The sequence below is a fragment of the Mustelus asterias genome, chromosome 3 (genome assembly GCF_964213995.1).
Source record: "Mustelus asterias chromosome 3, sMusAst1.hap1.1, whole genome shotgun sequence".
NCBI classification, from domain to species: domain Eukaryota; kingdom Metazoa; phylum Chordata; class Chondrichthyes; order Carcharhiniformes; family Triakidae; genus Mustelus; species Mustelus asterias.
This window is the reverse complement of record NC_135803.1, coordinates 33,840,286-33,855,604: the sequence shown is the minus strand read 5'-3', so window position 1 is coordinate 33,855,604 and position 15,319 is coordinate 33,840,286. Positions and strand designations below refer to the sequence as shown.

Here is a 15,319-nt window from a genome sequence, read left to right as displayed (position 1 = left end):
TGGGGCAGAAGGTGGTTGTAGAAATGGATTTGGAGGGGGCAGGGGGGCACATGCTCTTTCCACTGTTGACACTTGGCTTCAGCTTGCTCTTGAGGTTCAGCTCCTTCCTGGAAGCCTTTCCCTCACTTAGGGCAGTCTTGGGCCAAGGATTCCCAGGTGTCAGTGGAAGTGTTGTACTTTTTCAAGGCGGCTTTGAGGGTGACACTGAAGTGTTTCTTCTGCCTTCCTGGGGCTCACTTGTCATGTCGAAGGCAGTGCTGTGAACACTGGTAGAGGATCTTATGGGTGTTTCGTGTAAGGCTCATGCTCATGTGCACCTCGGTGAAGGTTCTGCTGGTGGCTTGGAGTTTGGTCTCCAAGTGTGCGCAGATGCAAGCATCATCTGCATACTGTAGTTCAATGATAGAGAATCATAGAATCCCTGCAGTGCAGGAGGCGGCCACTCGGCCCATTGAGTCTGCACTGACTTTCCGACAAAGCATCTCATCCAGACCCACCCAACACCCTATGCCTGTAACCCAAGGTAGGAAAAACTTGTAGACAAGGTAGAACAAGCCTAGAGATTATTGGCAGTAAGATAACCACCGGATTACTATACCTGGCAACATGTGGGAAGATGGAATGGCTTCATTGACTATTAGGAGTTAGAAGAGACCATGTCTTCAGTTATTCTTTTATAGATTAAAACTTACCACAAACTTAGAAAAGGAAAATGTGAAAGCATGATGCAATATAAAAAAATATATACATGAAAGCAACTCAAACTCATTCAATTCTGCTCTAAAACGCTAAATTTATCTTAGATCATTTAAGAAATAATAAATTACCATAACAGCAGCATCAATTTCCTTCTGTTTTTTGTCGATTACAGCATCATCATCTTTGTCTTTTTCAAACTCCTTCTGACATCGGTTTAATAGCAACTTTCGAAAATTTACAGTTGCTCCAGGTTTATCTGGTATTGGAACTTTGAGCTGTTTAAAGTACAAAAACAATAAATTATCTTTTTAAAAAAATTATTGAGGGACAAGAGTAGGAAACCGATCGAAGGTAGACAGTGCATTCTATCACATATGTATGGTCTCCAAAATCAGCTTAGACCACTTCTTACAAGTTACGTGTGTACATTCTATATAACATACACATAACATTCTATATAACATACACAAGGAGTGGGAGGTGATAGCATATTAAAGTATCATCTTTCATGTATAACATGCCATATTCAGCAACAGGTATATCATACAGCTCCACTGCCTAATATATATGGATCAATAAATTGGGAGTTTTATAATCCTCAGCAGTCTTCTGTTTTTCAAACATATGCTCAGCAGGCAGCTCAGACTGATTCTTGAACTATAATCTTCTACTCAATATTTCAAATCCTCAGATATACCATAAATTATCTCTGGCTCAAACATGTTTGAATATCTCAGAAAGCTGTACACTTCATAGATAAGAAAATTCTGAAGGAGCATCTTAATGTCCACCAATTGCTGTACAGATTTGTGCTAGCTAGCGGGTACGTTAATTCAGTGTTAAAAATTCCTCAAGTTACCTATTACTGGTGGAACTATTCTAAAGTAGAAGCAAGAGTCAAAGGGCACTTACTGTTGTAAGACAGCGGCACATGTTGGCATAGGCAACAGAGAAGTTTGGTTCAGAGATAGCTTTTTCGAAGACCAGGTCAATTACTCCCTTTAACCGTTCTTCATTGTCAATCGTCAATTCTGCCACCTGTTTCATCAACTGCTGGAACATCTGGGGTGTCAGTTTGTTCAAAATACTGCGTACCTTTCGGAACAGCTCCTATGCAATGAAACATGAAGGCGGATGGAGTATTAATGTTTTGATATGAGCATAAAATGTGTACAATCACACAAGCAGGAATATCAGTGTTACAACAATTATAGACCGATAAGCCTGATGTCAGTGGTAGGGAAGCTTTTGGAGAAGATACTGAGGGAGGATATCTGCACATTTGGAAGAAAATAGACTAGTTAGTGACAAGCAACATGGTTTTGTATCGGGAAGGTCATGTCTCCCCAAAGTGATTGAGTTTTCTGAAGAGGTGGCAAAGATAATTGATGAGGGAAGGGTTGTGGATGTAGTTTATATGGACTTTAGTAAGGTGTTTGACAAGGTCCCACATGGCAAACTGGTGCAAAAACTAAAATCACATGGGATTCAGGGTGGACTGGCTAGATGGATACAGAACAGGCTTGGCTGTAGAAGACAGAGCTGCGATGGAAGTGTGTTTTCAGAATGGAAATCTGTAGCTGGTGGTGTTCCACAGGGATCAGTGCTGGGAACTCCGTTGTTTGTAGTATATATAAATGATCTGGAGGAAAACGTTGGGTGTCTGATTAGTAAGTTTGCAGATGACACAAAGATAGGTGGAGTTGCTGATACTGCCGGGGATTGTCAGAGGATTGATTGGAGACTTGGCCACAGAAATGGCAGATGGGAGTTTAAAATCGGACAAATGTGAGGTGATAAATTTTGGAGGATTAAATTGAGGCATGAATTATACTGTAAATGGCAGAACCCTTAGGAGCATTAACATAGAGGGATCTGGGTGTGCAGGTCCACAGGTCCCCAAAAGTGACAACACAGGTGGCCAAGGTGATTAAGAAAGCATATGGCATGCTTGCCTTCATCAGCCAGGGCGTTGAGTACAAGCGTTGGGAAATCACATTGCAGCTGTGTAAAACCTTGGTACGGCTGCATTTGGAGTACTGTGGGCAGTTCTGGTCACCACACTACCAGAAGGACGTGGAGGCTTTGGAGAGAGTGCAAAGGGTTCACCAGGAAGGATGCTGCCTGGTATCGAGGGTGTTGGCTATGAAGAAATGTTGAATAAATTAGGATTGTTTTCACTGGAAAGATGGAGACTGAGGGGAGGCCTGATAAGAGGTCTACAAAATTATGAGAGACTGGACAGTGTGGATAGTCAGAGGCTTTTTTCAAGGGTGAAAGTGTCAATTATAAGTGGGCACAGGTTCACTGTGAGGGGGAAAGTTTAAGGCAGATGTGCGGGGGAAGTTCTTCACGCAGTGGTGGGTGCCTGGAACGCGCTGCCAGAGGAGATGGTGGAAGCAAGCACATTAGCAACATTTTCAGAGGCATCTGGATGGGTACATGAATAGGGAGGGAATAGAGGGATAGGGACAAAGTAAGAACATAGAACGTTACAGCGCAGTACAGGCCCTTCGGCCCTCGATGTTGCGCCGACCAGTGAAACCAATCTAAAGCCCATCTAACCTACACTTTTCTAATATCATCCATATGTTTATCCAATAACCATTTGAATGCTCTTAATGTTGACAAATCTACTACTGCTGCAGGCAGGGCATTCCACACCCTTACTACTCTCTGAGTAAAGAACCTACCTCTAACATCTGTCCTATATCTCTCACCCCTCAATTTAAAGCTATGTCCCCTAGTGTTAGCCATCACCATCCGAGGAAAAAGGCTCTCACTATCCACCCTATCTAATCCTCTGATCATCTTGTATGCCTCTATTAAGTCACCTCTTAACCTTCTTCTCTCTAACGAAAACAACCTCAAGCCCCTCAGCCTTTCTTCATATGATTTTCCCACCATACCAGGCAACATCCTGGTAAATCTCCTCTGCACCTTTCCAACACTTCCACATCCTTCCTATAATGCGGCGACCAGAACTGTACGCAATACTCCAAGTGCAGCCGCACCAGAGTTTTGTACAGTTGCAACATGACCTACTGGCTCCGAAACTCAATCCCTCTACCAATAAAAGCTAACAAACCATACGCCTTCTAAACAACCCTATCAACCTGAGTGCCAACTTTCAGGGATCTATGCACATGGACACCCAGATCCCTCTGTTCATCCACACAACCAAGTATCTTACCATTAGCCCAGTACTCTGTATTCCTGTTACTCCTTCCAAAGTGAATCACCTCACACTTTTCCGCATCAAACTCCATTTGCCACCTCTCAGCCCAGCTCTGCAGCTTATCTATGTCCCTCTGTAACCTGCCACTTCCCTCCGCACTGTCTACAACTCCACCGACTTTAGTGTCATCTGCAAATTTACTAACCCATCCTTCTACACCCTCATCCAGGTCATTAATAAAAATGACAAACAGCAGTGGCCCTAAAACAGATCCTTGCAGTACACCACTAGTAACTGAACTCCAGGATGAACATTTCCCATCAACCACCACCCTCTGTTTTATTCCAGCTAGCCAATTCCTGATCCAAACCACTAAATCACCCTCAATCCCATGTGTCCGTATTTTCTGCAAAAGCTTACCATGGGGAACCTTATCAAACGCTTTGCTGAAATCCATATACACCACATCAACTACTTTATCCTCATCCACCTCTTTGGTCACCTTCTCAAAGAACTCAATAAGGTTTGTGAGGCACGACCTACCCTTCACAAAAGCGTGCTGACTATCCCTAATCAAATTATTCCTTTCCAGGTGATTATAAATCCTATCTCTTATAATCCTTTCCAATACTTTGCCCACAACAGAAGCAAGGTTCACCGGTCTATAATTACCAGGGTTGTCCCTACTCCCCTTTTTGAACAAGGGGACAACATTTGCTATCCTCCAGTCTTCTGGCACTATTCCAGTAGACAATGACGACCCAAAAGATCAAAGCCAAAGGCTCTGCAATCTCCTCTCTAGCCTCCCAGAGAATCCTAGGATAAATCCCATCCGGCCCAGGGGACTTATCTATTTTTACCCTTTCCAGAATTGCTAACACCTCCTCCTTATGAACCTCAATCCCGTCCAGTCTAACAGCCTGCATCTCGGTACTCCCCTCTCCAGTGTGAATACTGATGAAAAATATTCATTTAGTGCCTCTCCTATCTCTTCAGACTCCAAGCACAACTTCCCACTCCTGTCCTTGACTGGCCCTAATCTTACCCTAGTCATTCTCTTACTCCTGACATCCCTATAGAAGTAAAAGTAAGGGCAGAAGGTTTTCTTGTAGTTTAGTTAGGGCATCATGATCGGCACAGGCCTGGAAGGCCGAATGGCCTGTTCCTGTGCTGTACATTTCTTTGTTCTAACCAGTTTCTGCATTCATGCATTATTCAGCTTATGAGGATGAAAGCTGCAAATTCTGGAATGTAGCACCAATTCTTCACATTGCCTGATCACCACAGTTTGGCATTAGGGAGTTGGAAAGTAAAAAGAGATGGAATGTAAACATCATCATGGTCATCTATCTTATTTTTCCTCCACCAATTTGTGGTCAAAGTTTTAAAAAATGGTAGGATACTGGCGATCAAATCTCATTGGCAAGTTCCTGACCTCAGCAAAAGCTAGACATTTCTCCACCGTGGAATAGGAGTGAGGGGTGGAATAGGGGAAAAAGAGGCAGGAGATGGGGCTTTGAAAAGTGTGTTCCAAATGCACACAAATATGGGAGCAGAGCCATCAGAGACAAATCATACAAAGTCACTTAATAAAGACAAAAGTAATAAAAATTACTTTGCCAAAGAAAATGCTCACACTAAAAAAAATTCAATTTTATTCAACAGACAAGATAAACTTGAGGCATAGCCTTAATCAGGAACAGGAGTAAAATGATTACAAACTTTATATCTGCAACATTAATTTAAAACATGCATTCAAAATTAAATTGACTCTAAGAAGCCCAATAAAGCCCATTTTGTTTTGAAAATCCATAATGTGGAAACTATATGAACCGATGGTGAAAATCATGGTATCATCCAAATTATACGGATTCAAACTGTACTTATTTTTAAACTGGTTTCTAATCCAGCAACTTCCACTACCCCCCCAACAACAGAGAGTGGTTTCTCCTAACTATGTAGTTTCAATTCAATCCACAGGTTCAATTCAATCCACAAAAGAAACAAAGACAGGTGAAATTGTCCTGAAAAGGGGCAAATCTAATATATAAAAGAGAAAGATGATACAATATAGTTCCTTTCCAGGACACATACAAGATTTGTTGAGGCTCAATACTATGAGGTATGGTTTTAATTTACATGCCACATCACACTTCCAAATGTGAGACTCCTGATGCCAAGCTTACAAAACAAAATTGCATTTGTGCAAGATTCACAGTTTTGGAAGTCACAATACAATTTGAAAGCAATTTAACTGCTGCCTCAGTTATATTTGTAAAACAGCATTGCCCCAAGGCCAACAGAGAGGAACTAGCATGAAAACAATCTATCCATGCAAGAATTGCTGAAGTGTGCCGTCTACTCAACCACTCTGTGGCTAGATGCAAGATAACTGACCTGGCAATACCCACTGCCAAACACTCGCTTGCACCCCCTTCGCAAATCCAATTTATTATAAATGGATGATTGGTTTTTATAATAAAGATGCTCACTTCATTTCTATAACATGCATTTACATAACAAGCAGAAAAGTATCTCAAAAATATTACATCTGGAAAACTTGATTAGATATTAAACTAATGCAAGCAAAGGTTAAGCAACGCTCAAAGTATAATTTATTCAATTTTTATATTTATTTGTTTACTTCCAGTTTTGTACATTGCACACATTAATGCAATGCCATTAGTACTTGCCTGCAATCTGTTCTGCACAACTCCTGGACAAAATACCATAAAAATTAATTTCCAGGAAAAGTCACAGGCTTTATTGGCGCTGACAAAGTGGTCCAACTGTTGAATACTTCAAAATATGCAAGTGCAATTAATGGGTGTTACTGAATGAGCGAAATTCGATTGGCTTATAGTTACATCTATTTGATATTTTCTAGTATTTCTGATTATTAACTGGATCTCACTCCAAACATTTGGTCACAAATCTTTTTTTGTGTTTTATTTGAACTTTTATGCCCTCTCTCCTCCGGGGCACATGAACTTCAGAGATGTTCTATCTTTTCTCTTCAAAAGTAATATGCCTAATTTGAACATGAATTATCTCTACCCTGGATGTTCTCCATTGCCAGATACTGTTTTATGCTGCAAACACCTTTCCCATCTACTTGTACAAAGTCGCTCCTTAAACCACACAAATCAACTTTCGTAGGGGGATTTTTAACTGATATTTTCTGATTTATTTTCCTAATTACTTTATACTGATTATAGGTGTGGCCATTGTTAGCTAGATGATTTCCTACTGTAATTTGCCCTACTTTGTGTTCCACATCCCATACTCCTTTGACTGAAAGCATATTGATAAGTTGTCCTTTGAATATATCAAAATCTACCTCTATATCCTTACTGCTATTCTGTTACTCTAACCAAGCAGTGCTGCTTTTTTAGAAAAAGAATTGAAATTTTGACGACAGATTTACTTATCTATTTTATGACCAGACTCAGTTTAATTAGTACAATTCAGCCTTTATGCAACACAAGATAACAAGTTATGCTCCCCAGTGAGCCATCTTGCCCGACAAACAAATTAATTCCTAAATAACTCAACTCGAGATTGGCCAAAACTTGGCCTATAAAAGCATTGTTTTTGTTTAGAAACTATTTCCGCTTCTGCCTTATTAACAAAATGGCAATAATTCAGTTAGAAAGGATTAATGAGGTGTTTATCCATTGCAGCAATCAGCTAATGGATCGAGGGCCGAAGCTTATGGAGAAAATCAATTCATATATTGTTAGCATTTTCATCATCTCTGCCACGTCTTCTGTATATAACTTGCTTTATAACTGCAACATTCAAAAATGACATTTCCAATCCTCTATAAAAGCACAATCCAAGGGTCCAAAATTCTGCCGAATGCTTACCTGCGTTTTTATCATATCTGGGTCATCCTCCTCGGTTGGTTTTTTCACAGAAGGTTTCCAGGCGTGTTCTGCTTTCTTAAGTTGTATGTCATCATTTAGAGAGACAGTTGCAATAATTTTGCGTGGCTCTTTCCTCTGGCCTGGCTGAGATCTTCTTGGACCCACACCTGAAGGCTTGAAAATATTTGATCATTAGTCTTGGTCTTTCAGGAAAACACAGGCATATTTACTCTGGTACCATATACCGTTTAAATTACTAAACAATAAATCAACAATGCTAAATTTAAGACAAAATTCCATAATAAAATTTTAACGACAATTCGTTATACATTTTTCTTTTTTTTAAGCCCACTATTTAAAACCAGTGATAACGCTCAGAGTTTCAGAGGGCCTGGGATTATGAATAGCTTCATCTCTTCTTGACTGAGTGCTTGATCATCATTGCCTGATTACAGGCAATCAATAAACAAATCAAGTTTGCATTTATTTTTGGAAATGTAACTTCCGATCAAGTGGCCAGCCAATTTGTAGTAAGGAAGATGAAAAGTGAGGACAACAGAAAAATATAACAAGGGTTGTGATCATTACAAACAACCATAGTTAAAATAGAATGAAGGAGGGAAAATTGAAGTGGGGGGAGGAGAAGCAGATTTCTTGGAGGACAGTGAAGATGGTGATTGTATTCAATATGGAAATACAGAATCTGACCATGCCTCTCAGCTTCTGTTCATGGACAAAAAAGATCAGGAGATACAATAAGCACGTCAGCCCAAGTATTCACATGGCTAGACCTAAGAAACTGGGGCTGTCCTCCTTAGAGCAAGTTAAGTGAAGATTTGATAGAGGTGTCCAAAATCATGAGGGGTTTGGACAGAGCAGATAGAGAAGCTGTTCATGATGCCAGAAGGGTCAAGAATCAGAGGACACCGATTTGAGGTGAATGGCAACATAAACGGCAAAGGAACTAAAGAAACGAGGAAAAACCTGTTCAGGCAGTGCATGCACTGAAGGGTGCAGTGGATGCAGATTCAATCGTGGCTTTCAAAAGACTATTGAATAATTATCTGAAGAGAAAACATCTGCAGGGCTGTAGAGAAAAGACAAGGGAGTGGGACCAGCTGAGCCGCTCTTGCAAACAGCCAGCATGGACGACAGGTTAAAAAGCCCCTTTCTGTGCTATAACCATTCTATGATTGGATTCTTCGTTCAAAAAAGATACAAAAGTCTGAGGACACGTACCAACCGACTCAAGAACAGCTTCTGCCCTGCTGCCGTCAAGACTTTTGAATGGACCTACCTTGTATTAAATCTTTCTCTATACCCTAGCTATGAGTGTAACGCTACATTCTGCACTCTCTCCTTTCCTTCTCTATGGGCAGTATGTATTGACTGTATAGTGCGCAAGAAACAATACTTTTCACTGTTTACCAATACATGTGACAATAATAAATCAAATCAAATCTATTTTGCCAGTTCTATTTGTAGAAGTAGTAATTTCAGTTTCTGATAATAGAACATAGAACATTACAGCACAGAACAGGCCCTTCGGCCCACGATGTTGTGCCGACCTTCATCTGAAACCAAGATCAAGCTATCCCACTCCCTACCATCCTGGTGTGCTCCATGTGCCTATCCAATAACCGCTTAAATGTTCCTAAAGTGTCTGACTCCACTATCACTGCAGGCAGTCCATTCCACACCCCAACCACTCTCTGCGTGAAAAACCTACCTCTGATATCCTTCCTATATCTCCCACCATGAACCCTATAGTTATGCCCCCTTGTAATAGCTCCATCCACCCGAGGAAATAGTCTTTGAACGTTCACTCGATCTATCCCCTTCATCATTTTATAAACCTCTATTAAGTCTCCCCTCAATCTCCTCCGCTCCAGAGAGAACAGCCCCAGCTCCCTCAACCTTTCCTCATAAGACCGACACTCCAAACCAGGCAGCATCCTGGTAAATCTCCTCTGCACTCTTTCCAGCGCTTCCACATCCTTCTTATAGTGAGGTGACCAGAACTGCACGCAATATTCCAAATGCGGTCTCACCAAGGTCCTGTACAGTTGCAGCATAACCCCACGGCTCTTAAACTCCAACCCCCTGTTAATAAAAGCTAACACACTATAGGCCTTCTTCACAGCTCTATCCACTTGACTGGCAACCTTTAGAGATCTGTGGATATGGACCCCAAGATCTCTCTGTTCCTCCACAGTCTTCAGAACCCTACCTTTGACCCTGTAATCCACATTTAAATTAGTCCTACCAAAATGAATCACCTCACATTTATCAGGGTTAAACTCCATTTGCCATTTTTCAGCCCAGCTTTGCATCCTATCTATGTCTCTTTGCAGCCTACAACAGCCCTCCACCTCATCCACTACTCCACCAATCTTGGTGTCATCAGCAAATTTACCGATCCACCCTTCAGCCCCCTCCTCTAAGTCATTAATAAAAATCTCCACTAAGGTTTAATTTATCAGTTTCAGACATCAAGTAATAAATATTGCTTTTTAGACAGGGAAGAGAGAAGAAAGTAAATTTACTACACCATCTATGAGCAGCCACAGTATTTTACCACAAGAAACCAAAAGGAACTTATTCACAAACTACTGCAGTTCTTCACTGATCATAGTCATGGACTAATTCAAATGGAAGCCCATGGTCACCAATGCCCTCTTAGGGCATTGTACCAGAAGGATGAAGTGTAACTTCACATCACCTTGAAATATCAATTGGTTTTTTTTAAAACTACCACTTGATTAGTCTCCAAAGTCCTACTTACTGGGCCTCTCCCAATCGGTTGTCTTCCAGGAAAGGTAGCAAAGGAAGGAGTGAAGTCAGGGCCACAGTTCATTCCAGTCAGTCTGCTTGGATCAAGAGGACGAAGTGGAGTCTTGTTTGCCTGTAAAATTAATTACACTTCAAAACTAAAGCAATACAGAACACAAGGTTAATTATTTCTAAATCCAAGATTGAACACATCATTTAAACCCACCAATATAAGTTTATGCTGTGACATTTAAATGTCCCAATTCCTCAGTGTGTACTGCAGACACTACATTTTCTTTGCCAAATGTTACTATTTGCCTGCCGATGCAGAGGTTTTAAAATTAATTCAGAAACAGAAAATGCTGGAAAATCTCAACAGGTCTGACGGCATCTGTGGAGAGGGAATAAAGCTGATGCTTCGAGCCTGGATGACCTTTCATCACAGTTGAAGACAAAGAAAATAGGACAAGATTTATACTGTAACTGGGGGGTGGAGTGGAATTGACAAAGATGTCATAAACAAAAAGACAACGGGAATGTAAATGGTGGTAATCAAATACAGTAAAAATCTCATCCTATTTTCTTTGTCTTTAGCTCCGACGAAGGGTCATCCAGACCAAAAATATTGATTCTACTCTCTCTACAGATGCTGTCAGACCTGAGATTTTCCAATATTTTCTGTTTGTTTCAGATTTCAGCATCCGCAGTAATTTGCTTTTACTTTTAAATTTCTTGGGATGCGAGCATCATTACTGCCCATTCCCAATAAACCTGCGGAAGAGTAGCTTGCTAAGTCACTTCACAAGCCTGTTAAGATTTAATAACAGTCCTGTCGGGTTGGAATCAAGATGGCAGATTTTCTTCCCCAAGACATTGGTGAACCAATCCAATATTTACATGGTCACCATTGCTTCATTAGCCACATCTGCTTTTTAAAAATTGCATACTTATTTAATAAAGAGAAGTCAAATTCTCCAGCTGCCCTGGTGGGATTTGAATTTAAACTTAGATCATTAGTTTCTGGATTACTGGTCCATTTACATTACCACTATGTCATCATACCCAGTACCCAGGAGGTAAAACAGAACGTCAATTTGAATGAGGGCAAGCAAAATTTGCACACTAGCAAGCCCAGCCCAGAAGACATTAATTCTGACTCTGCAAAGTCACAGGAGATCAACTGGAATAAAATTAGACTTCATCTAATTCTAATTTATTTTTCTGCCTACTTTAGCGATCCCGATTCCTCCAAAGTAGCTTACCACTTGCATTACACATCCTTTCAAATCTCATCCTTCCCTGACCAAAGATATTAATTCTTTTTCTGCATCTATTGCTTACCTGTATTTTTCACAGCCTGTCTGTACCTTGCAATTTCCTGCATTCTTAAATTTATTATGCTCCTTAAACTACCGATAGCCAAACTTCAAAGTTACAGTGCACAAGTCCAAGCTATTTATATAAATGGATAACAAGATCCCAATACAGTTCCCTGGGTCAAAGCATTACTCATATTGCCAACCTGAAAGACATTCCATTACACCCATCTTTGCTTTCTGACCATACCACCGTTCAAGCATGCAGCTATATATCCTATAATAACGTGTCTGGCATATATTTTATAAGTGTCTCTACAGACATGTAGCCAGGACAAAGGTTTTGTACGATTAGTTTTGTTTCTTTGGTTATACTGAAATCCATTATTTCAGATGGTTTGTGAACAAGTGTTACTCCTTAGCAGATAAAGACAGATATTTCATTTGCATCTGTCAATGTTTGGGACAAGATTTGTAGGTGTTCAAGAAATCATGTATAAAATGTGACAATCTGGAGAATGGAGCAGTTACATCAGGTATTATCATGCCTTAGGATAGGATAGATAGATCTTAAGATAGATCAAAGGCCAATTAGTTTTTATTTGGATGCGGCACTCAACCTACATGTACAAGGTTCTTTCTTGTCAAAATGCTCAATCTCCTTGTTTAATAGATGGGTATCTATTTATCAAATCAGGTAGCAGAAGACATTCTTTGATTCACAAGGTTTTATTGTTAAGTTCAGTACAAATACCAGTTTCCACTCCCCCCCCCCCCCCCCCCCCGGATCTGCTTCCTGTCCAGAAGTAAACCCGGTTCTTAAAGTGCCAACTCCAATGAGCAATACCTGCCCTGAACTCACTCCAAAGCTAATCTCGATTTACTCTTTAAAGGACCTGCACTGCTAACATCATCATCCTTCTGACGTGATGTGGTTTAGAACCATATTAGAGTTGTTTTATATTTGATATTGTTAATAGTTTTTTTTGCATCTTGCTGCCTTATCCTCAAATAAGAGATGGGGAGCAGGGCTAACCTACTTATTTCTACAGGGGACCTAAATGAATATGAAAAGACGCTGTTGTACAGCATATGTGGTACATCAATTAGATTGCCCCAGCAGCTTGGCTTTCTAAGTTTAAGCTTAAATATTATTGTCACAAGTAGGCTTACATTAACACTGCAATGAATTTACTGTGAAAATCCACTAGTCGCCACACTCCGGCGCCTGTTCGGGTGCACTGAGGGAGAATTTAGCATGGCCAATGCACTTAACCAGCACGTCTTTCGGACTGTGGGAGGAAACCGGAGCACCTGAAGGAAACCCACCCAGACACGGGGAGAACATGCAGACTCTGCACAGACAGTGACCGAAGCCGGGAATTGAACCTGGGTCCATGGTGCTCCCCATATATTAAATTAAAAATGACAGTTAAAGGGATGGTGGGGCCAATTTAAGGGCAAATAAGGAAATATGAAGGCAGAGCACATGCCTGAGATATTGATACTTAACACTCATAAGAAAGGATAAGTTAATGTTGCTGAAGAGGGTGGGGAGGGAGGTTAGAGGTATTTGATAGGATAACAATAGATGGGGGAAGATTGGCACTCAAAGTTTACAAGTCACCTGTTCCAGATGGGATGCATCCTAGATCATGGAGGGAATGAAGGATGGAAATAACAGAAGCTCAGGCCACAAACTTTTCAATCCTCCATGGATACACAAGTGGTGTCGGAGGGCTGGAAGATTGCAGCTATTATACCCCTGTTCAAAAAAGGAGGGGAATAAATCTGATAGCTACAGGCTAATCTATCAGCGATAGGAAAACAATCCAGACCAGAGTAAAAGGACAGAGTTAACTTTCACTTGGAAAAACATGAATTAACAAGCCAGCATGTTCAAAACAAATAGTGTCTGTAAATTGATTCCAATTCTCTGCTGAAGTAACAGAGAGTCGATGAACGTAATGCAAAAGATATCAGAAAGTTTCTGATATTGGAGGCAGAGAATAGTGGTGAACAGAGATTTTCTTGATTGGAGTATGCAGTGGGGGTCCCCAAGGGATTGCTGTTTAGACTACTGCTTGTACAAACAATGGATTTCAGTATAGGGTGTACAATTTCTGAGTTTGCAGATGATACCATTTCTCATGTTATGAAATTTTGTGAAGAGGACAGGCACAAACTTCAGAAAGGCAAAAAACACTGGTAAAGTAGGAAAGAGGGTCATTGAGCATAAAAGGTCAGTCATGCTAAACCTTGCATCATCTCTATGATTACCATGTCAACATTTTCATAATCTTAATGATCTCTATTTTGTCACCCTTCAGTCTTCTCTTTCCCCAGTGCTCCCAAAACAGAGGGGGATTGGAGCAGTTGGAAATAGATAACTTCTCATAAGCAAAACAGGCGTCATCAAGAGCACCAAATTGCTTTCTCAAGTTATCCAACTTTTTAAATTCATTTTCTCAGGAAACAGAACTTTGATGCGAGCTAGAGCTTAAACTCTAGAAATTCAATATGATACTTGTAAACACAAAACAAAATGTCTGGAGAGAACACCAATTATGAGGCAACATGTAAAACCACCACTGAAAAAGGTCAGTATTCTCAAGACAATATATTTCAATGGTTTTAAGTTAACTTGGAAATATATTAATGTTCCATTGTCACCCATAACCATCAGTTTCATAAGAAGTATAATACTATACAGCAGCATCATTTAGTCCGACAAGAATATCATTTCTAAGTAACCCTTTAAATAGACAATGCTAATAACTTATGGGCACGCATATATAGATAAAATGCACAAATCTGACTTTTCCTACTAGATTTGACCACATGACATTAACATTTGGAAAGCATGGTATTTTAATCTTAATATAGCAAACCAATGATCACCAATTAGCTTCAGGTGCATTATTAAAACCTTCCCTTTGCACATTTATCTTCAAAATTTTGAAACACTTGCTTTATGCTGATCTGAATAGTACCCAAGTGGTTCCAACCCCAGTCCTAACCAGTTTTCTGACATGTTTAAGAAAAGGTGTGCAACTTGAGGATTAACATCTGTGGTATCAAAGGCTTCTTGAGCAATGTGCCCTTCAGAGTGTTGTTAGAAATAGTCCTTACCTATTCTGCACTTACATAACTAAGTATCACTCTACGTCAAGGCTAAAGAAGCCTCGGTCAAAATTGCTTGTGAGCAATATAGTACAAACAGAAAAATAAAAGCAAAATACTGCAGATGCCAGAGATCTAAAATAATAAAAAGTACTGGAAAAACTCCTAGCAGGTCTGGCAACGTCTGTGATGAGAGAAACAAGAGTTAACTTTTCAATTCCAATATGATTTTTTCTGCTGAGCTTTTCCAATACTTTTTGTTTATATTATGCTGTGAACAGATTCCAGGTTGCATGAGAAACATATTCATACTTCCATAGATGTTGATACCTGGCGATAATACTTGCACGAGTTGTGCATCA

The 15,319-nt window shown here is 40.2% G+C and overlaps 1 protein-coding gene across 40 annotated transcripts in view; it reads right to left on the bottom strand.

Moving 5' to 3' along the window:
• The window catches only part of LOC144489182 (eukaryotic translation initiation factor 4 gamma 1-like), a 120,688-nt gene that overhangs the window by 25,092 nt on the left and 80,277 nt on the right, over positions 1 to 15,319 (bottom strand). For all 40 annotated transcript variants that reach the window (XM_078207054.1, XM_078207057.1, XM_078207129.1 and 37 more), the window contains 4 exons: positions 10,532 to 10,651; positions 7,747 to 7,920; positions 1,612 to 1,809; positions 828 to 974 (listed from right to left, as the gene is read on the bottom strand). In XM_078207054.1, coding sequence (XP_078063180.1) covers positions 828 to 974; positions 1,612 to 1,809; positions 7,747 to 7,920; positions 10,532 to 10,651 — 639 coding nt within the window. The remainder of the gene's footprint in view (positions 1 to 827; positions 975 to 1,611; positions 1,810 to 7,746; positions 7,921 to 10,531; positions 10,652 to 15,319) is intronic.